At 37.7% G+C, this 24,085-nt stretch overlaps 3 protein-coding genes across 3 annotated transcripts; all 3 read left to right on the top strand.

The window, feature by feature from the left end:
- The first annotated feature begins 455 nt into the window (after nucleotides 1–455).
- Nucleotides 456–4,863, top strand: LOC103817657 (parvalbumin, thymic). Its single transcript, XM_009091851.4, is given in 7 exon segments — nucleotides 456–484; nucleotides 486–531; nucleotides 533–567; nucleotides 2,259–2,326; nucleotides 3,107–3,239; nucleotides 3,457–3,566; nucleotides 4,838–4,863. Coding segments are annotated over 7 exon segments (447 nt in total).
- A 6,313-nt stretch (nucleotides 4,864–11,176) lies between these two features.
- Nucleotides 11,177–13,360, top strand: LOC103817658 (parvalbumin beta-like). Its single transcript, XM_009091852.3, has 4 exons — nucleotides 11,177–11,273; nucleotides 11,882–12,014; nucleotides 12,748–12,857; nucleotides 13,335–13,360. Exons 1-4 carry the CDS (start codon nucleotides 11,213–11,215, stop codon nucleotides 13,358–13,360), a joined length of 330 nt encoding a protein of 109 aa, XP_009090100.1. The 5' UTR covers nucleotides 11,177–11,212.
- A 7,721-nt stretch (nucleotides 13,361–21,081) lies between these two features.
- LOC103817659 (parvalbumin, thymic CPV3) lies at nucleotides 21,082–23,850 on the top strand. The gene is made up of 4 exons (XM_030229755.2): nucleotides 21,082–21,269; nucleotides 21,637–21,769; nucleotides 22,192–22,301; nucleotides 23,825–23,850. Exons 1-4 carry the CDS (start codon nucleotides 21,209–21,211, stop codon nucleotides 23,848–23,850), a joined length of 330 nt encoding a protein of 109 aa, XP_030085615.1. The 5' UTR covers nucleotides 21,082–21,208.
- The last annotated feature ends 235 nt before the right edge of the window (nucleotides 23,851–24,085 follow it).

The raw sequence follows: 24,085 nt of genomic DNA, 5'->3' as shown, positions 1-24,085 counted from the left end.
TCTATTATTTCCCCTGATTGGTTTGCTATGCAAACAATACCTGAACAGTTAAAAGGATACTTTTAAGTTTTCCTTTTTGTTTAGTGCTCCAATGATGAAACTCTATCACTCAGAGTGTCTACAGGTAAGAGAACAAGTTATCACTTTTAAACAGTCATTAAAGACACCTCTTCAGAAGTTATTATGCTTCATTTCATCTGACTCCTCAGATCAAGCATATCAGATAGTGGGGGCTTTTGTCCTGCCCTACATCACATGAAGAAGCTGGTGTTTTCTGCTTAAATCAGAGGAAATTTGACATGACTCTGTTCTTTTTGCCTATCTGGCCACTTATCTTGTTTCGTTTGCAAATATCATATGTATTCTCTTGAGATAAAAATAGTGCAAGATGATTAGTTAGGCAAGTTCATTTGACACCGTTCCCCCTTCGTGACGCTGAAATCTAAAATCTGTATATGGTATACAACTTAAAGTATATATATGCAAGCTCAGCTCTGCTGGAGACACACTGCAAGTACCTTCCTCCCAACCTGACTGCTTCCTTACCCAGTCAAGAAGACCTCAAAGGTAAGCTGATTAGTTCTTCTGCTTTCAAAGAAACACAAAAGCAAAATTAAAGTATCTATTCTTATCTCAGCTTCCAGTATGTTGTATCTTTACAAGCTAGCATAGAATAGAATCAGCATTTGGATCAGAGGATGGAACAAGACAGGAACGATGTCCCTTGTCAAAAATGCTGTGATTTTTTAGGTTTTCCTTCAACTCTTCCCCTTTTAGATCCTGTCAGCAGTGAGAATTAGGTGAACGGATGAGCTCAAAGTTATACTGCCTAATGCTGAGAGAGGGAAGGATTTTGCAGAAGAACCCACTGGGACAAAATAATTCGGTAGTAGAACAAAAGTAACCCAGCTGCCTGAGCTGGGGAAGGATCCATTACCATCAGTAGGAATGTGTGCCATCACTTTCTTAACTGTTTCAGAGATATTCAGAAATGAACTAAAATGATTGACAATTTCTTCTGCTGCAAACCAACAGGTACAGAGGCCATTTCAAATTTTAGAGGAAGTTTAAATCTGTGTTTAGATCTCAAACCAGTGCACAGACTATATATGGGTACCACTAGTTGATTCCTTCTCAGTCCATTCTTAGACAGGAAGAATGAAGTTGCTGAAGATCAGTTAGGGATTAATGAAAATATATTTCTATTCTCTTCTGGCTTTCAAGAATACCTTTTCTATGCCTTAGTCCCCTTCTTTCACTAACATGAATTAAGAGTAACGTTGCAAGTTTTAAACTGTAACCTGTCTGCACTGGTGTGTGCAGTTTACCAAACTGTAACTACATTAAGCATTAAAAATTGATTAGAAATTCAGGCATTATAGCATTTTGTTAAGTGATACACATTGCACTGGCAAACTATTGCAGCTGTTGGTGGCTGAATGGGACAGAGTATTTTTCTCAAATGAAATGCTGCTGTGTCAGAAGAAAACACCTTCTCCACTCTACTAAGAATGAATATTAAGTCATGATACTTCTGTTCTAAAGACAACAATCTTCTGAAATGCCAAAATCTGGGCAAAAATATGGTTTATTATAACCTATATGGAATGCAAAAAGAAAAGAACCTCAGAAAATACTGACAAATACTTTTTTACAAAGCTCTCATGAAATGTAGTCCTTCAATGATGCAGTAGCCCAGCAAGACACATTTATCATTGCAACTAAACAGGAGATGAACTTACCCTGCAAATTTACATGAGTAAAATTACTATTACTAATTCTACACTAATATTTTCATTCTTTGTGAAGGTCACTTCTATTGATAATAACACTAGATTTTTCACACTCCAATTACGCTTACTCCAGATACAGTTCTAGGGGACACCCTAGCCTTATCTCTTATGTGTGCTGTAAATACACTCTGGGTTTTACTGAGTAATAATCCACCTCCAGGAAAACCCACACAGAAGTCATGAAGTTGTGTGGTGCTGGACACCTTGGATGTGCTCTCCCAGTGCAGCAGAGGCAGCAGATCCTCCCAAAGCCCCACGCTCCCGCGTGCAGAATTCCTCCCTCATTCCCAGCTCTCAGTGGAAGCACCTGCTCCAGACATCTGTTACAGCGTGCTCCACTTGCCATCAGATGAATAATGTCTCCCCTATCACACACTGTCACTGCAGCAACTTCAAATAGAGCCATGAAAGTAGGAGAGAAGTCGTTTTAATGGCTAAGTAGCTCACATTTAATTTATTTTACAGTTCAGCAATGGCCATCACTGACATCCTCTCTGCTAAAGATATTGAATCTGCTCTCTCCAGCTGCCAGGGTAAGGAATGGTTGCTCTGCAGACAGAAGATGCATATCATTTTTATGTCTTAAGATGACATGCCTATCATTTTCCCCTCAGATTCCTTCCCTGTGAGATCTCTTTCTAAGCTACATTACAGTATAGTCCCTTAAATTCAAAAGGTCTCACAAGTGCTGAACAGCAATTAAAGGGCCACCATTTCAGTTATGGCTGGCTTAACACTAAACTGTCAGTGTCTAAACCTGTTAAAGACTTAAATTTAAAGTTGGCTTTGTCCTTCAAAATTTCAGAAAAAGCCTCAGCTAGCAGAATGAGAGTGTCATTTGTGAAGAAATTATCAATCGCAATTCTCTTAAGAACTGCTCAGTAAGATCAAGCCAATTTTCCAAATACTCAAAGATCTGGTTTGTCTGTAAATTACTTACTCTTCTATCAAATTCTTCACCTAAGTAAGGACTCTGTGAAAATTAATGAAGAATTACAGAAGTTGTTTGTAAGTCACAGCAGCACCTTCTCAATATTTATTATTAATTGCATGTGACACATTGCATAAATCCTGATTTAGCAGAATGTGCATTGTAGCAGAAAACTTCAAACTGGCTGAAAGGAAACATGACCACAGGCACAGAGTGATTAAAAAGGGAAATTATTATCCACTGGAGCTGCTCTTTTGCTATACCAGGGAACAAGAGAAAGAGAGCAGGCTGATGCTTAAGAAAAGACATACATATTCACAAGGAATACACACTGTAGTAGCGACTTCAAAGGAGAATATTTAACAACTTCTGTTTCTTCCAGCTGATGATTCCTTCAACTACAAGTCTTTCTTCTCCATGGTTGGTTTATCCAGCAAAACTCCTGATCAGATAAAGTTAGTTTTTGGAATCCTTGATCAGGACAAGAGTGGTTTCATCGAAGAAGAGGAGCTGCAGTAAGTACTGTTCAGCTGCTCTATTTCTTTTAACAACAAAAACCTTAGAACTTGCTTGGTGTCCTTGAAGAAACCCTCGATATTATTTTAAAAATAAAACACAAATCCTTGTCTTTCCTTGAATCTGTGTGGATCCCCTCAGATAATAAGAGCAGACATTACCTTATGGGACATTTCAGAGAGCAAAACTCAAGCACAGCACCCTGTTATATTTCAGGCTGTTCCTGAAGAATTTCTCTTCAAATGCCAGAGCCCTCACCTCAGCAGAGACCAAGGCTTTTCTGGCTGCAGGAGACACTGATGGGGATGGCAAAATTGGAGTGGAAGGTAAGACTTTGGAAAATTGATTAACTTTGTGGTTTAAATGCACACATTTCAGGCTGCATTTAAACTGGGGCATGAAGAATACACATGAGTACTTTGGCCTGGTACTTTCTGCCACAATTTTTGCATGAGCAAATACTCCTTTATTTTTATAACTTTATTCCCATTTGATCTGTTGCAGCAACAGAATATTTGGGCTCAGTGTAGATTCTGGTCTTCCAATCAATGATAACAGCTTTGGGGTTAATCCTGCAGTGTTTCTAATTCATAGACTCAATGTGCCAGATTCTTAATAGATTCAGAACACCTGAAAGTCTCAGAATTTCTATTACAGCAGTGGATGTTCTGCACTTCTGGCCATACAACATTTCCATTTTTACACACATCTCTGCCTAAAGAAACTTATTTCTTCATCTCCTACTATCAAAAATTGGCCACTATTACTGGGTGCTTAATTCACTAATGTAAAATATGACTGGTATTGTTTCTCAAGGCTGCAACTGTAGCAGTGCAGCACAGGATTTTGTGATAAGTTCACATTTCACTGGGCAGTCATTTAAGAAACTCAAAAATTCCTGAAGAAAACCTCACAGGGATGATGTGAACTAGCAAGGATATTTCTTTCAGAAACTGCAGCACAGAAAAATAGGACATTATGCATCATGTATTAGAGATGAAGTCACTGAAAACAGGGCTGTCTCAGCTGAACTAGGACAGGTGGCAATAACTCCAACAGACACACGTGCTAATCTTAGCCAGATTTGGGAGGAGAGAGAGATTCACTGTTGGAGGAATTTGCTTTAGCAGCAGCTTTAGCAGCTTCTGTTTATGAGCCCCAAATAGGGCATTGTATTTTGCAGATCTTGGCCCTTAACCATTGAATCTCCCATTCCGGAATTACTTCACTACAGATATTTTTTATTTGGAATAACAAAACAAAAAAATTCCTCTCTCTGAGAGCTACAAGCTCCTCTTCCTTGGCTATTATCAGAGTTTGTAATAGGATAAAGATAGTTTACCTTTAAGTCAGGATTTCCCACAAATATGAATTTGCAGACACACTCCTCCTCTCTGCACTTACTCTTTTTAAGGAGTGAAAAATCTGTTACGCCCCCAGAATCTCAGTTTAGCAGTAGCTTGTGCAGTGTTATAATAACTTTGGGAGCCCTCCATGCCTAGGAGTTTTAGTCATTTTTATCTATCTTTTTAAAGATGTCAAAAAACTACTTTCAATGAGATTTATGCCCTGCTTTTCTCACTTTCTTCCTTGACAGAATTCCAGTCTCTGGTGAAGGCATAAACAGCATTAGACCAAAGGCAACCTTGGACTGACTCTGCCAATTACCTCGTCCAGCAAGCACTTCGCACTCAGCATGTGTTTGTACATTTTTATATTGTTTCAGGCATTAACAGTTCCCCACACATGAAGTTCACACACACCTGATTGCTGAGAAACCTTGCAATGTTTTGGTCACATGGCATTGTTACATTTCCATTGTAAAGAAGGCACTTTGTGATTTTCCACCACTGATAATGTTGATATTGTGGCTGGGAGAGGGGAGAAGACAATTAAAAAATCAACTAAACCAAAAGACCCTTGGGAGAAAAAGTTTCTTTTAAAAATTTTGTTTAAGTTCTCCATCCACATACTTGAGCATGCTGACTCACCAGACACAGTTTTGATGATCTTAAACCATATCACATCTTCTCAGGCATAATTGTACTGATTTAATTGAGGTTTATTTCTGATTAATTCTCTGATACTTGAAGAAAAACAATGCTGAAAAGATAGCTAAAATTAATTCATATTAAGTCCCAACCCTGAGAATATGAGAAAAAAGTAAGATATTTAAGAGGAGTTCACACCTAGCTCAAAGCACAGAATAAATTTGTGGGTAATTTTCCAGAATAAAGTAGTAGACCACAGCGTAATTGTATCACCAAAAGTGTTTATGGCTTAAAATGTGACTCTCCCTTAAGAAGATTTATCTTTCATGAAATCTAAGGCAGCTGTGAGATAGAGGAGAAGGGTCTAATCCTACTCTGACACTGACACAAGTCATGGTCCCCTGACAACCTGGGCCACAGGCCTGGAGGTTTTTCCATGAATCATGAGCCTGTCACTTATTGTCTCTTAACATGTACAAAACAATAATATTTGCCTCATCTGTGAATTTCTGTGTTTTCTACAGATGAAACTACAGCCAATCTTGCTGTTTGATTACCCTAAACCTCTTACATTATTAAATAATGGCCATTACTCAAGTCTTCAATTTATTATATTAATTATTATTTATATGTTCATAATATCAACAGTTTTCTTCAGTCTGAAAACTAAGAACGAGCCTTCCCTTTGAGAAGTGTTTTACAGGATTTAGAGCTGGTTATAGCATTGTCTTCATTAATGGACAAAGTAAAAAATATTCATGGCTAAATGCAGATGTCAGCAGGCTAAGTAGATCTTGTGCATCTCTGGCTGAGTGTGTCAGAAACTTCCCCACCCTGATTTAGTGTTTCCTTCCCCATGTCCCATGCTGTGGCTCCAGCTCACAAGCAGACTGTAGTTTTATTACTCTTCACTAAAACTGAATGATAATTATGATTTGGCAGCTGTTTTGAAGACGAGCAGCAACAAAGCCTTTGGAACTTTTATGTAACAGCCAGTGTTGGCATTTCCATGGATTGCAAGATGATTATGTGAGGCAAGCACAGCTCCCTCATTCCCAGGCATGTAAGAGCACCGGTCGACCGATTTAAGATGGCTAATGCAAAAGAGGAATCCTAGCAATCAGACTCACTGAAGCCTTGGCAGAATTATAATGAATATAAATCCTAATTCTATCCCCACTGCCTTTGATGTTAAATCTGGGCTTAAATTATAGCTGCTGTTAATTGCAGCACTGAAATATTTTGCATAATGATGAGACTCTGGCTCCTTTTACCTTAATTATTTCCCTGTTGAAGAAAAAACCTGGGGCAACCCAGATCTGCAGCAATACCCAGATGTAATATGTACATTAGCTCTTCACACTGCTGATCACTAAACTGTCCTTCACTGGCTCACGAGCAGATGGCACATACAGTACCAGAAGTGACAGACCTGACACTGCATTCCTTGCACCTCTGAGACTCTCATGTGGAATGCAAGAAATGCAAGACTGCACAGTGGCCCATTCTATATTTCAGAGATGCTGAACAACTGCACATCACTGCCTTGTGCTGCCACAAGGGAATGAAGCACTCCCAAGAATCAGGAAATCCTTTTGTGTGCTGCAACTTCACCTATGCTAATAAGAAAATCCGTTCTTCTTAAATAGTGGCAAGAAGATGTGTTTTAAATCTTACTAAAATTATCCAGCTGTTTCATTTGAAGGAATAATAATAAAAATCCAAGAAGTCCCCAATTATAAAAACAGCCCATAAGCTTCAGCAAAAATACCACCTACTCTCTATTAAGGTTTCTGTTGGCATTAGGATCCACATTTTAGATCCACATTTTAACCAAATTAGAAAAGAGCATTTTTCAACTAACGGAAACAAATTCAAAAAATTTGATGTTTTCTGGCAAGGTTCATTTTAATTATCTTTAGTCAGTGGCAGCTTTCAGTTTTTTATGGAACATCATGGAGTGTTCTCTGAATTTGACAATGCAATCATGCTAGAGAAAGCTTCAATTGTAGGATGTCTATGTGAATGCCAACTGAAGTACCAAAGAGACACGTGGTTGGTATCACAGTGCTACCATAATTAAAGTACAGAACCAGTGAGTATTTCCTGATGGAAAGGTTCTCTGGAGGTCTCTGGTCCAATCACTCCCTCAGAAAGGAGGGTTGGAAGGACTAAGATGAGTTTGAGTATAGTCAGGGATAGAGACCTATAACCTCCCTGGGCAATCTGATAAGAAAGGATTAAATCCTCTGCATCAAGCTGCTATGAATGCATTAAACAAATAAAACACTGCTGAGTACACAGTTAAAAACTAAAATTCTGTTAGAAATTATTTATGCTACATCAAATCAGAAAGAATCTAACAACTCCTGGTATTTTCAAATTGATCACCTGCTCTCAGGTTCAGAGTAAGACCATCCTACTCACTAGAATACTCAGTATAAAACTGCTTCATAGTTCCCAGCATAAAGGAGACGTGCTTCGTGTGTTTTACCTTCACTTAAGACAATTAAAGAACAACCCAAATTGTGAGTGGTAGATCTGTGCTCCACTAGGACTGTGAGATCTCGGACCCTTCAGTGCCTTGATCACCCTGTGGGAGCAGTTTAATCTCTAATCCTCCCTATACTTCTTATGAAATAAAGATGTGCTATGATCCCTTTAAGCAGGAACAAAACACAAAGAAATCTACAGTGCTACACGAGCTCCTGGAAAAAGGATACAGAGGGCCAGGGTCACAATCCCAAACCCACCCTAGCGCTCTAGCCACTGAATTCAGCATCTCTCTTAAACCAAAATTTTGGGTTGCCCTGAAAGAGGAACAGAAGCATGCATGAGATAAACCTCCTGGTATTTAGTGGAAGCTGGCTGCCCCCTAACTTCATGTTCCTTTGGAAATCCCAATCCAAAAGCCATTTGTAAACTTGAGATTCAATTCCAGCTCTCCAACTGCTTGAAATCTCAGTCATCTTCTAACAAGTAGAAAGCACAGAAAGGGCAAGGAGATGTCAGAACATTCATTGCACACATAGACTGGTACAGTTTCTTCTTTGAGTTAGCAGCCAGCCCATGTGGAAAATCTTTGATGCAGCATCATCAGAGGTGCCTGGAACTCTTCACACAAACAGTGTGGGCAGAGGAGGCCAAGGCCAGATTAATTTCCTGGGATGAGTTACTGAAATAGACGCATCTTGATTAAATCCCCAAACAGACACATACCTAACATTTCCATGCTCAATTTTTCACATATTTTTAAACATTTTAATAAGAGGATACTGGAGAGCATGAACTGAAGTTTACATTTTATGAAACCTAATTTCCACATTAGTTTTGATCATAAGCATAGAAAGATACCATGACATTGGTCTGGACTTTCTGGTACACTTTCTGCAGCACAGAGCTATAGAGCACATCAGCAGCTGAGATATGGCTGCTCCAGAACTTTTGATTCATTTGTCAGCATGTCCTACACTCATGAAAACAAGAAAATCAGTTTTATATATCAAGCTTCAGAGGAGAAAAACAGATCACCCATCCAGTTACAATAGAAAAAGAAGGTACCTTTGGACAATGCCTTTCCCTGCAGTTACAAATTACTGACAAATTATTATTACTAATTATATCAAAGGGGAACTTCTGTCCAAGTAGGATATGCAAATATTTGACTCAAAGGGAATCACATCAGTTCCATCACAATGACATATTGATCAGCTGTATTTTCTAGACACTGACTTCCTGCTTTAACTCCCAGGCTTCCAGAACAAATGGATTTTATATCTGCAATGATCTCCATAATGGACTGTAAAATTTAGCCAACATAAAAATAAATACAGTAAACCCTGGTTTTGTTAGGCAGGTGAAGTAACCTGCTCTTCTAAATCATCACGAAAGGAAAGTCCTCAGGAATTACCCCAGATTTATCAGTCTAGTCTGTTTATATTCCTGATTTTTCAAGTGATATGCTAGGCTATACTTTTCTTCTTTTAAATACCTGTTCCTTCCTCTCTCCCCCTCTGATGAACATCCCCCTGTTACCCTGTTCTCATCCTGGTCCTCGGTTTTCCCTCACCCTTAGTTCCACAGAGCTGTCACGGCTGGACTTGCCTGTCTCTGGTGCCACCTTCGGGCAAGTGGTGGTTTGCCACAGAAACACTCCAAAACTCTTCACTATAAATGCTTTGTAATCTCAGTGTGGGCTCCTCAAAACGTTTACTTGAATGATCAGTAATTTCCATACAATTATCAGATTTTCTCTGATCCCAGGCCTTGCTCTTGATTATTTCCTAGGTACCCGACCCAAAGGCACAGCTAGATTCCCAATGGAAAAATGGAATAATTTAATTTATATTTCCACCTGCTCAGGATAAAATGCCTTTAAAAGTGACTTGTTCAGTTGATCTTATATCAGCCAGAAAAGTAAGTTTTTGCAATTTGCAATTTAGCACACAGCATGGGTTTAGAATTAACATAGCCAGTGTTTCTCTTAAAAATTCCTCTCTGGAAGAAATCAAGAGGAACTGAGATAGATGAGGTTTTGCATTTATTTTCATGTACCTAATTTTTGAAATACAGCAGCTTTATATTATAGTGATTAGAGGATGGGCTTTGTTTTAAATGTTCTCATCACTCAAATGTTATTTAAACCTAAGCAATACTCAGCCATATTTATGTGTGTGATAGTGTGAAATGTTCACCCAATGGCTTTTTACATCCCTGGCCTATTTTAACTATTCTCAAGGCCATTAAGTTCTAATAAATTCTATGAGATAACTGACCGGGAGTTCCTTCTAATATCCAGTAAGAGAAAAGCTGCAGTTTGAGCTTAGCTGCTGTTTGAGACCTTACAAAATTTGTCTTTTCAGTGCAGCAAGGAAGAAGCAAATATGATTGATTTCACTGCTCTGTTTCCCTCCTGGCCATAACTGATCCACTCTCCTGTGTCCTGCTGAGCAACTGACACCCTTCATTCTGGAAATGGACACAGTTACTAGGATGATTTTAAAATGTGCACCATGCAATTAATTACTGTTGAGCAAATGCTGACAAGATTAGACTTTTATAGCTACCAAAGCTTACATAACAACTTATTAAAAGTAATTTGGGCTGAAGAAGTTTTGTCTTTGAGCTTGTACTTGTATTTCAGCTATATCTATTACATATGTATCAGTATTAGTATGTTTTGAAGACTACTAGGGCAACTGCAGGAGTAGTGTTTCATGGGTAATTCATATCAGGATTGGGCCCTTAAAGTCTACTTTGAAGATGTCCATTTCTATCTATCATTAAACAATTCAAAATATATGGTTTTTTTTTCATTTATACATTAAAAAATTCATTTCACTAAAATATGTGCAAGCTGAGAGGATTTACTTCATATGGCACTAAACCTTACATATTGTCTATGCACATTCCTTTGGGATATAAATATCAATCTGATTAGCTAGCAGGTCTTGTCAGCCACAGTAACTTATCCCCTGGGGTATCTGAGCCATCACGTGCTTCTAGGACTTCTCTAAAAGGTCAAGAGGACTTAACTAAGGTCTATATAAGTCCTTCCCTATGTCATTTGAAAAATAATTAAGTCAAGAGGACTCTGCTGATCTTTTACCTGACAATATTTTCTGTTCTTGGCTTGAGGAAAACTAAGTGGCCAGGTGAGTTCAATGTTTCCTCTGGAACTTTAGAAGACATCACAATAATTCACACAAAAAATGCATGGAAATTACCAAAGATGCCCAAATGCCAGGAAGTTCTATAAACAGATTTGGATTTGTCCTCAACCTGTACACCTGAAGATTTAACTGGAAATACCAGATGCACAATGTGTATCTGGACTAAGGATGGAGCAGCTGGCTCCTGCAGGGCGGCTCGCCTGCTCTGCCCTGGGACCTGGGCTCACCTCGGGGCCACTCCACAGCTCAGAGAGCAAGAGCAGTGGCAACTCTACCCAACAGTATTTTTCATTTTGCAGTTTTCTTGACATGGCTCTTTCCAGTATCCTGACAGAAGCTGAAATTGCTGCTGGTCTACAGTGCTGTCAAGGTAATATTTATGTTTTAAATTTAGCTTTGGAGTTTATCTACCAAATTCCTTTGTCCTTGCTACCCCAAAGTCCCAATTCCAATGGAAACAGAAAACTCTGTCTTACTAAAAACAGAAAAAGGACTCAAGGTAATGGAACAGATGCAAGTTTTAATCTTGGCCAACCAAGCTACAGGTACCTACCATCATTTGTGCACTGCAGCAATTTTAAGGATGAAAAAATCCAATGGCTGAATCCTGAGTCAGAAATCCTGTTTTTCAGAGAATAATAATTAAACTACTTCTGATTTCAATACAAGTCCAATATTTATCATCAAGTTCTACAAATATGTCTTTCAATGAAGTATCTATTTACAAGGCTATGTTCTTGCATGCTGAAGACCACAGTCATTATTTCATTACCTTCCTAGTTATGAGACATCATTGATGGAAAAATTCCATTATCTGATATAAACTCAAGAAAATCAAAGACTGTTACTTGGTGTTTGTAATTACCTTCACTGTACTGCAGAATAGTTTGCTGCTTTTTGATCAAAAAGCTTTTTCTTTTGTTCTAGATTTTTGACTACTTTTCTTCATCTCTCCTTGTTTCCATCTGCTTATTTCAGCTGCTGATTCATTTGATTACAAAACATTTTTTGTCAAAGTGGGTCTCAACTCCAAGTCCAATGACCAAGTTGCCAAAGTCTTTGGAATACTTGACCAGGACAGGAGTGGCTTTATTGAGGAAGAGGAACTGAAGTAAGTAAATAAAAAAGTTACCAACAGGGTTGTGGTTTATCACTAAAAATGCATTATAAGATCAGAAATATTCCCTTTACTCCTCCCCCTTTGGATGGAAGACAATCATGTGTTTGTGCACCCGTGTGTGAGTGCTGGTACTGGAGGAGCTGCAAGTCAAATAACAAAGGCAAGGCTGGATCACAATGGGGAAACTCTCTGACAGCACTGAAAATATTTGTTTCATGTAGCAATAACTGACAGACTGTGAAGATAAAAATAGCAGTTCTGCTATATCTGCTTTTTATTATTGTAAGATTTTTCTACCAGACTGAATTCAAAGGGTCTTTTTTCTCTCATCTTTCTTCTGTCACATGAATTCTACCTTCCAGATCACATTCATCACACTTTGAAGTTAAAAGTAAGATTAGAGAAACTCTTGCTGAGACACTGCATCTTAGGAGAAAGAAGGAAGATAACAAGGGAGGGAAGATGAATTCTGCCACTACAGAGGATTATTTAATTTTGTCTTTTTAATTCAATGAAACTAAGATGTCATCAAGATTTTTTTTAGGCTGTGAAGGAGCACCCTCTTACTTCCTTACCCTCACTCTCAACAAAGTCAGAGGAAGTTTTACCATTGAAATAGTTCTCAAGAACTGAATCGTGCTTGAAATTTTGCAGCTATCACCAACCCAAACCCTGAACACTTTCAGTACTATGTCTCTCTCATTTGCTCTCTCACCTTTACCAGACTCTTCCTGAAGAATTTCTCAGCCAGTGCCAGAGCTTTGACTGATGCTGAGACCAAGGCATTCCTGGCAGCAGGGGACAGTGATGGAGATGGTAAAATTGGAGTGGATGGTAAGACTGCCCTTATTAAAATGATAATACCTGCCTCTGAGACTTCCTAAAGGCAGCTCTAGACACCTGCTCTGCTCCATGTACTGGATATTATGGATCTGATGCTGAGGTGCTCAGATCTGCTGTGTTATAGACAGGATCTGACATAGAAACAGATCTCTACTCTGCCCCTGGCTAAAGTGGTCAGTCCCTTTTCTCATCTATGGAGATTTTTTCAGGAATGGAACCTAAATTCAGTCTATAATTTCACTGCTTTTTGCTAGTGAACTGTGATACAACGTGACACTTAAATGCAATACTTCCTTGGCCTTAAGTATCTATTGTTATGAATACACAATGTGCTGCCTTTAAGGAATGTCTATCAGAGGAAGTAGCATTAGTTTCCCATTTTAACTCTAAAAATTGGGAGAGAAAATTTTGGGCTGTGTGATCACAAACAGAGGTCCCATTTTATTACTCTTTTTTCTTCTTTTTCAGAATTTCAAGCACTGGTCAAATCGTAGTCAGCAGTCAAGATAAAGACCAAGATATATGTGCCATAACCAATTTTTCCTATTGCAAACCTACCATTTATTTACACATTTTGTATCCTGAAAGATCATGAACAACTGTTGGCAAGTGGTTTCATATTGCTGGAAAACATCTGAAGTGGTACAAGCACTACTTAAGCAATGCTGCCAGGTGTTTTAAGCAGAATGTCTATGCCACTGAGGGACTGAACCGGAATCCACTCTTCACATCTGAATTTAGGGAATTAAATATATAAACATAAATATTAAGAGGAGAAATTGAAAGCATCTCTGTGGGCCATTGAATTTTCAATATTTGCATAAATAGCTAGCATATGTTGTAAAAACCCCAGAATTAATAAAATGTCCAGATGTAAAACCTGCTTATGGTAAGTGGTAGCAGTGGTGTTTAATCAAGAGTTATTTTATTATTCCATATGTTTTTCTGTCATTCTTTATGCAAGTGATTGTATTTCAGAGACTAAGTATATTGCAGAAGCTTGCACTAATTCAGTCATCAATTTAAGATCAAGGATTCATTTAGATTTCTGAAATAGCAATACATCCAAAATTCCCCAAGGAATCGCTCACCTTCATGCCCAGCCGATGGCACTATTGTTCCACTGCCGAGAAGCTAAAACAGTGTTCAGTGTGCTCCAATGAATTCCAGAACACTCCTCGTGTCCCACTTGCCACCTCTGCAAAAAGCACTTCAAAACCACCAGTCCCCAGTGCTCCATAAGAGCAACTGAGGGAATGTTGCCTGAATAATCAACATTCTGCTGCTTTTCTTCTCAGCACTGAGAATAACACAATGCCCACATCTCACAGGGTTGCATCAATGTTTGTATGGAAAGTATTATAAAATGAAGAGTGCCATAAAAAATTGCTAAGAAATTAATCTTTCTTTTTTTTACAGTCAGATTGAAATAGCAAGACAGACATAAGGAATGAGGAGAATGCAAAATTCTGAGTAGGTTCTCACTAATTGAAGTTCATTTTGTGCACTAGGTTAGGGTTCTGGTTGAAAAGCATGGGTGTGATGATGCCACCACAATTTTGTCATAGTATAAACACACAGAGCAATTAAACTGGGCTACAAAAATGAACTCATTGCTAGTAGTACCTAATGAAACACCACAGTGTATCAGGGTTTTGTCTTAGATATGTGACCAAAATAAACACACAGCCAAACAGCCTTTAAAAATATCTAGATGGCTTTAACCAACCCAAACATTATACTTCCAACACTACAGCTGCTCCTTCATACTTTTAAAAAAAAATTGGAGCTCTTGAAAAAGTCATTCTTGGACAATAATCTTGCAAAAACTGGTATGAGTGTCTCATACTGTATTTGTTGGAGGTATTTAAGATGTTTCAACATTTGCAGATCAAAAATCTTAATTTCAAAATTGCCTGCTGATGTCATAGTGGTTCTGATGCACAACATATTTTATGATGGACATTATGGAGAAGGAAGGAAATATCAATACAATGTTGGGGAAATCATCATATTACACAAAGTTAAAGCAATCTACAAGACTTTAGTGAATACTCAATAATGTGTTCATGCTGTATACATTAGCCAAAAATATATTTCCATTAACTCTTATGAATGAATCAGGTCCCAATATTGTAGAATTTTCTATAAGAGTGAAAAAAGAAACATCCATCAAGCAAATTGACATTCATTATTTCAATGTCATCTCAGAAGAGCAATTAAAAAAGGGAACTTTGCAGAATTATAACTGCAGCCTGACTGCAGGGCTAAAAGCTCTCATTATTCACAGAAAATGCTTTGTTTCTCAGCTGATATTATGTTTTATGTTTCCATTGTGCATATGGGTCACCCAGACATTTTCAAGCACTGTACCAATATTAATGGCTAAATAAGAGAGAAAGACACAGACAGCTCAGATAACTTCTGAGATAGCAGGCAGCTCCTTTATTTAACCACACTTACTTCCACCCTGATTAGCCTGCTAGGCCTACAAATCTAAGACAATTTCACCACTTACCATTCCATTAAGAACAGTAAAAAATTCATGACAAGTTAAGTCTGGTATCAGCTTCAGTGATCACTCCAGAAAGTTAAGAAGAGCTTGTGACTAGAGAGGTTTTTAGACCTTTCCTTCTTCCAGCAGTACCACTAAGCAGATCAGAGGAGAAAAATGCTGCTTTCTTTGCACAAGAATAACTCACTCCATTCCTTTTCCTCTCTTCCTCACATGGGCTGTCAGGTGAGATTTCTGTTCACTGGGAAATTTCTGTTACTACTTACCATGGGATTTAAGAAAGCTCTTCAAATTGTGCCTCAGCTGGAAATGCTGCTGCCTGCTCACAAACACAGAGTCCCTAACAGGTCCTTTAGAGTGAACAACATTCTTCTGGAATCAGACATTTGGAGCTCTGAGACCTTAAATATTGGATTGCCTCTTGTCAATGGAATTTTGTCACATGCTTGGTGTGTGTGTTTCAACAGTTTGTCTGAAGCTCCTTTCTTTAGCCCATTTCTGCTAAACAAGTGACTTTTGATGATTATTTTCAATAAAGTTAACTCTAATTACATGGTAATTTTACTTCAAACCTCACTAAGGGTTACACATCCTCCTATTGCTGAAATTAATGGCTGAAATCCCACTGAAATCAATGAGAACAGGCAGTGAATACAGAAGAGGTTGGAAGCACCTCAGTGCTATTTGGTTTATTTTACCATGGTTCCTTACACTGTGGGGCACAGTGAAATGCAGCCATGTGCAAAGAGCCTTTGGTAACAGCAGAGTAGGGCTGTACTTATCTTTTACATGGCACAAGAGCAGCATCCAGATTATTTCACAGCCTCCAACATTAAGGCACAATTATTACTAAAATATAAAAAAACCCTGAATAATGTAGATTTTTAAAGATGGCTCCATCTGACACTGTCTATAATGCTGACAGCAGACAGAAACATGTTAGACAATTGCATTTAGGGTCAGAGACGGAAAATTGCATTACTGAGTCTCAGAAGAACTTCCAAGCGCTTTTAATGAAAAACATAAATCAAATGCTGTCAGAGATCTTCCAGGACAGCTTTTTAAGTGAAAAAATATGTTTATCAGCCCAGACTCTATGAATTAGTGACACTATTACTCAGCTATGTTAGTCTACTCTGCTGTCATTTTCAAACAGAAATCAAATTCACTCCCACAGACTGATAAGAACATAATCTGAACCGAGGAAAGTTCACATGGGATTTCCCCTAACATGAGAGAAGTACCTGTTTTCCTTTAGCTCCAGACCCACTGTGCTGCAGGGCCTATCTTGTATCTTGGGTTGTCTAGTACAGATCTCTGCTCAGTGCTCTGGGTAATGTCTCTGTCTGCTGCAGGGAAAGAAAGTCTTATCACTGGGGTCTGGCTTTCCTCCTTCAATGTAGCAAAAAAGTCAAATACTAGAGCATGTGTTCAGACTTCTCTGTTAAAAATGGTAAAATACCATGGGCAAGCAACAATTCAAATTAAATACTGCAATTATTTCTTTATTTCTCTAGGATTAAAGTATTTGCCCTAAGGGACAACTTGAAGTGGGAGGATTTAATTCATTTTGTTGTGAAGGTCCTTTTCACTGATTATAGCTGTGAACACATGAAGATTCTCTGCTGTCACCACTGAGACATCAACACTACTATCAACCACAGAGGTTACTGAGTATCTATTTTAGTTACTTCCAAACTCATTACAAAGGCAGAATCTGTTATCCAGGATCATGATACCATTGGCCCTGACACAACCAGGGCTGAAAGATGGAGTTGTGGGGGTTTGAGAATAGCTGCTGCAGCATCTCTTTACACTCTTGTAGCTGGTCTCAGGTTAACACCTCTCCTCTGATCTCACCTGAGACAACTGCTGATGTTTCTTCTGCATCTGCCACGGCTTTGGTTGATTGCCACTGCTAATTAACTCTGTACTTTATGCAAACCAGAACACAAAGGGTACAAGACTAGTCCACAACCTGTCAATGCTTTACCAAAACACAGCTTTCCTCTGATACTTAGAGAAGTAAATAGCACTTGATTTGAAGACAATTGTTCCATATGTTTCGATTTCTAAAGAACCTAGAACCTTAGGAGGAACTTATCAATATGACTATTCTGTATTTCTCAGAGTAACACCTTCAAGTTTGATTTCGGAAGTCTGAAAAAAAAAAGGCTTTAATATTATTTAATAAAGACACCTCAGGTAGAAACAACACTAGGTATGCAAGCACATAAATATTCAGATGATCAACCCAATAGAACTTTTAGATGTCTCCCATAGAGCAAAAAAAATAGCAAAAATCCCCAAAACAACCAAACCAAAGTTAATATTTTTTCTTTCATTTCATAGGAATGAGTGCTAAACATTCCTGGAAACTGTGCAATACTAAGATTCTGTGTCAGATTTTCAGCTATTGTGAACTGCTCATTACTTAGCAGCTGTTGTTTTGTTTGATTTATTAAGGATTTGCATTATAGTGTTACATTGTTTGCATAGCATATTTTAAAAAACCCTCCCATAAATCTCTAGTTTTTGAATGCATGAAGTAATTACAACCACCTAGGTTAACACATAACCAAGAAAGAAGCAAAACAGGCAAATAATTTAGATGTAAAATAGATTATCTCATTAAAATATCCCTTAATATACTAACCCCTGATTATTGCATTCTAATTGTAGTGGAGGGAAACCTGTACTTCAGATGAAGTGTCATTAATAAATAAATAAAACCCAGTAACCCTAGATTCCCACCTGTATCAATGTACAGTGACATCAACTTGATTCTGAAATTCAGCTCTTTTAGGCTTTTGTAGACCATCTTTCAGCCAGGATTAGCATCACTTTTGTTGCCAGCATTGAATTTCAAACATTAAAAGATCTCTTCAAAAGCAATCATAGCAATTATCTCACTTTTATTTGAGATCATAGTCTAATATAATACTAATTCTAGCTATTCTACAACTGTTGAATACACATAAAACCAGCTCAGCACTCTGCTATGCTAGAGTGCATGAGGCAACCAGATGTCATTTTTGAACATTTGGCGCTTATATTTTTAAACAATGCCCAAATTACTTGCAGATCTATTTTGAGTTTGAACATTATATGCTCACCTTGATCTTCTCATTTTCCTCCATTTCAATTCCCTTTTTCTCATTAACTGTCAATAATTAGTGTTGCATGGCAAGTCAAACACTTAGATAAAGCGAGTTATTCCATGAATACTGTGTAGGAGCCAGCAGAAACAAAGGAAGTTTCCTGTAAAGGAACATTTATGGCATTGTCACAGAGGGCTGAAAAAAACCTTTTTCTCTAGAAACATCTTGGTAGTAAGAAAAGAACCCTTCTGTTCAAACTTATATTAACGAGATGATCAAAAAGGAGAAAATACAACAGAGTGTAAAAGGTACCTAAGAGAATGAAAGCTATTTCAGGATAGTTCTGGAGAAAGCACAGAATGAACTTCATCCCCACAGCAACTGCCTGACAGATCATAATACCATGGAAATCTCAGGCAGAAAGCAAAATGAATATATAACACTGAATGAAGAAGATAAATGGAAAGAACACCAAAAGATCTGTGATCAGAGCTTCAGCTTGTACAAATCAGCACTGTTTAATTTGTTTTATCACAAAATGCTAATTTACAACAGCCCAGGGTTCCTAGGTTTACCTGTAAATTGTTCTTCCAGGTCACTATAACAAATTTTCTTACTGGAAGCAATAGAATGAGTGCCTGGTTGTTCCTGGACAGCTGGTATTTGGGACCAAAGGTAAGTCTGAATATTTGTGATTTATGCCCTGTTCCTTCACATACAAAATAAGTACCAAGAAATTTAAAAGTATAATTAAATTATGTCTGCTTTTTGTGTTACTTACACCTTGCATTTCTCTATCTCAGTTCAAACAGTGTTATGGAACATTTGCTATGATTTACACTTTTCTCACTGTCATTAAACCAAGCAGGAGTAAACCCACTGTAGTCCATTAATTTACATCAAGGCTTAGATACATTTCTTACCCTGCTCCACAGTATAATTTGTAACTGTTGCTACTATAAAAATGTTACATCTTTAGCATACCACGCTATTTCCATGCTATTCCAAAATGAAACAATGTTCATGGAGTAAGAGAACATCAGTTTAGATACCACAATTGACTACTACATAATAAATACTAACCAAAATACATATGAGTTTTATTGGCCTCCATCCTAGAATTTTGCCCGTATAAACCCCCTTAAAGATGGAAACAGATTTTTGCCTGAGAAGGAAAACCTTCCATCTACTGTTACAAATTTTCATAAGGTTTTTTGTTCCAAAAGTAATACTCTTGAAATATATAATAAACTCTCATTTATTTATACCTATAATTAAAATTTTTTTATGGATGAAATAGATTGTGCAAGTGTATTATAAAATGCATATGTAACTATTTCCAAACTAACAAAGTCTGAGTCCTACAACCTATAAAACTTGCTACAACTAGTAAGCCTGTTATTGATTTCATGTAATTCAAAATATTCAAAATGGATTACTAAGTAGGCCAACTGATTATATATAATCTTCCAAGGAAGATGACAAGATCAGTTTATTCAGCTTTACCCAGCTTATAGTTTTCTCTCACTGAAAACACTGGTTTCTGTTTCTGTAATTCAGAAAATAGTCAGGAAATACAAAATCAAGCTTACTTGATCTTACAGAAAGATCATCCAAATTAGAAAATGCTTTCCCCTATCTTAGTGACAAGTTATCTTTGTCAGAATGACACATTGGCACCTCTGATATGTCATCTCCAACCTCCTTCATACATTCCAAAGGATCAACAGACCCAGGGAACAAACAAATTCATTTCTTTTCACAAGGGTTTGACTGCTGGAGTCACCTTCCAAAGAGTGACTCCCAGGTGCAGAGGTTACCTGTTAACATACTTGGAGCTGAAAGGCTGCTTTGATGGCAGAGTTGTACTTAATTAAGCACTAGAGGATTTATTTTTTAAAAACTGTTCTTTTTATCCATATTATCTTAGGATATAAAAAGAAAGAAAAGTTTAATTAGTTAAGGAAGAAATTTGAGCCAAGTCTCAATTCAAACATTTGATCCATGGAAGTGTAACCTAAGTAGTGGTTATTGTCACCTTTTGAATCCTTTATAAGACAGAGTGGCAAGCCAGAGCCAACATTACTATTTTACCTGGTATCTCCTCAGCTATTTTTCCTTTACCTAGCTGAGAAAACTCTAAAGGTGAGCATCTGACTTGAGATTAATTAAATAAAAATTACTGTACTGTAAGTACAACAACCATTGTTCTAAGGTTTTTATTTTAATTGCTGGAATTACATATGGATGCACTGTACATAGATAAGTATCAATTTTCTTTTTATTCTTCAGAGCTGCTGGGGGAGATAATAGAAGTAAACTTTCTTACCTTTTGTTTTCCAACTGCATATATTGTTACTTGTATTGCCAGATTCCGTGCATTCCAGTAAGACTATTTATTAGATGAATGGTTACATAGAGTTTAAATATGTGCTATATTTATATAGGTTGCAGGTAAATGATAAAATAATTATCATCAACTCACAACATGGTTAATGTAATCCATCTCATTAACAACCATTATTTCTGAACTCTCTTTTTAAGGAAGTAATGTACTAACTTGTAATTTGTTAAGGGATACCAGAGATGGCACTTTGATCAATGAGATTCATCTACTCTTGTTGACCTTATAGTAATCTTCAAAACACAGAAAAACCCAATTTGTTGTAACATGCATTTGTATTTCAAAACTCTGTTGGCAATATTCTATTTTGCACAGGTTTAAAATGAGCCTTACAGACATTCTAAGCCCTTCTGACATCGCTGCTGCTCTGCGGGACTGCCAAGGTGAGAAAACAACTACAAATCTCACAGTCTCTTGTTTTGTGTAACCTGGGGCAAGTTTTACTCAGTCCCAAAGGAATACTGAACAAGTGCATACTTTAAACAGATTTCTGTAATCTCTTTACCCAGCTGTCACAGTATGTTTGTTCATTACTGGTTTATACTGTCAATTTGGAGCTTAGCCTCACATGATTTTGTTGAATGTTTAGTAGGGTATGGGGCAGTATTGTAAATTCATTCATTCCTTGACAAGCTTCACCTACTGATCATGTTTAGAGCAATTAAATTGTAACAAAGTAACATCCTCAGACCATTTAGGAACCTTGAATGCAGTGGTCTGGGGTTAATTTCTTTATTAATTTATTTTCAGCTCCAGATTCCTTTAGTCCCAAAAAATTCTTTCAGATCAGTGGGATGTCTAAAAAGAGTAGCAGCCAGCTGAAGGAGATCTTCCGGATTCTCGACAATGATCAAAGTGGCTTTATTGAGGAAGATGAGCTCAAGTAAGGATTTTGTTAACTACTTGGAGGATATAAAAAAAATAAGCACTTTTTCCATTCCAGAACTTTCAGTAAATGTGAACACAATTTATGCTAAGTGTTGATAACACCTTCAGCAGATTGTGAAAAATATATTTAATCTATAATTCTTACAGAGAAAAGCAAATTAGTACTACCTGCCTTTTATGCACAGTATAGAACAAAAGAGAACCCTGGGTTGGATTTTCATAGTGGACAGAATCAATTCAATCAGGGTTGTGCTTATAAAGCAGAAATACATACAAAATAAGATTTAGCTTGCCAAACAAAGCAGTGTTTTAAGGACTTGGCTATTGTGGTAAATTTTTTAGAGATCTGTTTAATTGTACAACAACCATAAAAATACTATAGTGTGAAAATCTAAATCCAAGTTGTTTCCTCCCAAGGTATTTCCTTCAGAGGTTTGAGTGTGGAGCCAGAGTGTTAACCGCCTCAGAAACCAAGACCTTCTTGGCAGCTGCAGATCATGATGGGGATGGTAAAATCGGGGCTGAAGGTATTGACTACTTTAAGTACAGAATGAGGCACCCCAGGATGTTTGGAGTGATGTGGGATTCTCTTTTATATTGATGCTACAATAATGTACCCTCAGTGATTTTACTGAAACCCTTGAGTAGCAACCTGTTTAAGGGTGGAAATGGTCCCTGATCTCACACGTTCATCTCTGCAACTACTTTTGCATGAGCAAGTAAAAAACCTTAAGGAACTTTCCTGTTGCCACTCACTCTCACATTTCAAGTTGCTCTGAAAGGAACTGCCCCTTATTTCTCCTCATACTTACTCTAATGTAAGGCAGTGCTGGCATCACTTGGAATACACAAATGTAAAATCAAGGACAAAAGAAGCAGCTGTACACAGGAGAACAAACAGCTCCTACATCAGCTCATTTCCAGCAGCTACTGCCCCACAGTCATTCCACTGGGCGCTGAAATCATTCTCAACATGCAGCCTGTAGCTCTGTATTTGCTCTGCATATAAGGATAACAGAATGATCGAGGGTAACAACCCCAGTACGAGATCCCAGAACAGGATCTGTGCAGGGATGGCTGTTATTTATCTCCAGTGGCAGGTTAAGATCCAGATAGGAAGGAGCAGCTGCATGAGGAAGCAGCATACTACACTCACCATGTGGAAACACTGGTGTGATTTAATGGCTGCATGGTGCAGAAACCTCCTGATCTCCTAATTCCATATTTCTGTGCCCTGTTTTGGAGACAAAGCACACACACACACAAAAGGCCTGCAGCTAATGGCAGCTTGCCCCGTGAGAGCAGTGAGCTGCCCAGACGAGCATGAAAGGGGCTTAGGGAATAGCATGCAGGGAATGTGCCAGCATGCAGATTCCCCAGCTCACTGCACTAGCAGAACAGAACTCCTCTGTTTCTTTCTTTGGAAGGAATTAAATCCAGTTCCTTAGGAACTATGCCAGAATAAACACACATGATTTATGAAGCAATCTGTATATTAATACAGTCACTCAGGGATGGGACTGATCAGATACCCTAATTCATGGAAGACAAACATTTAAAGGATCTTTAAATAACAGTATCTTATTGCATAACTCAACACCCCAGGATCATACCACATGGAACTGCACAGTGTTTTTAGCTTTAGACCGTGCTCTAAATCAACACTTCTCAATGTCTAAAGCATTACAAACAGTTAATGTAACACGTGGACTCGCTTTTCATTTTTTTTAACTTGAGGTCTTAACTACTTCTTACTTAAATTCCACGTAAGCCATTCCATTATTTTTGCTTAAGATCAGTATTATGCAGAGAGAAGACCAAAACTACCCTGAATATTTAATTATTCCCTGTAAAATACATTGCCTGTCCACGTGTTGTTTAGAAGAGGATATTTAGGCAACGCCTCTTGTCCACACTGGTCATCATCATCAGTTAGATAACTTTTTTCTGTTCATTCCTATTCTAAATCTCTTGATAAGCCACTAATCCTTTATTCCTAACTCTTTCATGTTAATATTTCTTTCATGTAAATATCTCTTCTCTTTCACAGAATTCCAGGAGATGGTGCAGGCTTAGAGGTTCAAAAGGACCAAACCAGATAGAATTGGGATGAATCTGCAGGAGACACTCCCAAACCTTGAAAATCAGGAGTCCCTTATTTAACTTGACAGTGTCTGTTATTTTTTCACTGCCTTAGCAACATAATGAAACACTGATTACTGATTTTTTTCATTGTGTGGACTATTTACCATGTTTTAACCTCTACTTTAGCAGACACTTCCCTTAAAAATATCCAATAAAAATTAATCAT

Source organism: Serinus canaria, chromosome 14 (genome assembly GCF_022539315.1).
Source record: "Serinus canaria isolate serCan28SL12 chromosome 14, serCan2020, whole genome shotgun sequence".
Classification (NCBI taxonomy): domain Eukaryota; kingdom Metazoa; phylum Chordata; class Aves; order Passeriformes; family Fringillidae; genus Serinus; species Serinus canaria.
The sequence above is the reverse complement of the archived record's forward strand: the minus strand, read 5'-3'. Positions and strand labels throughout refer to the sequence as shown.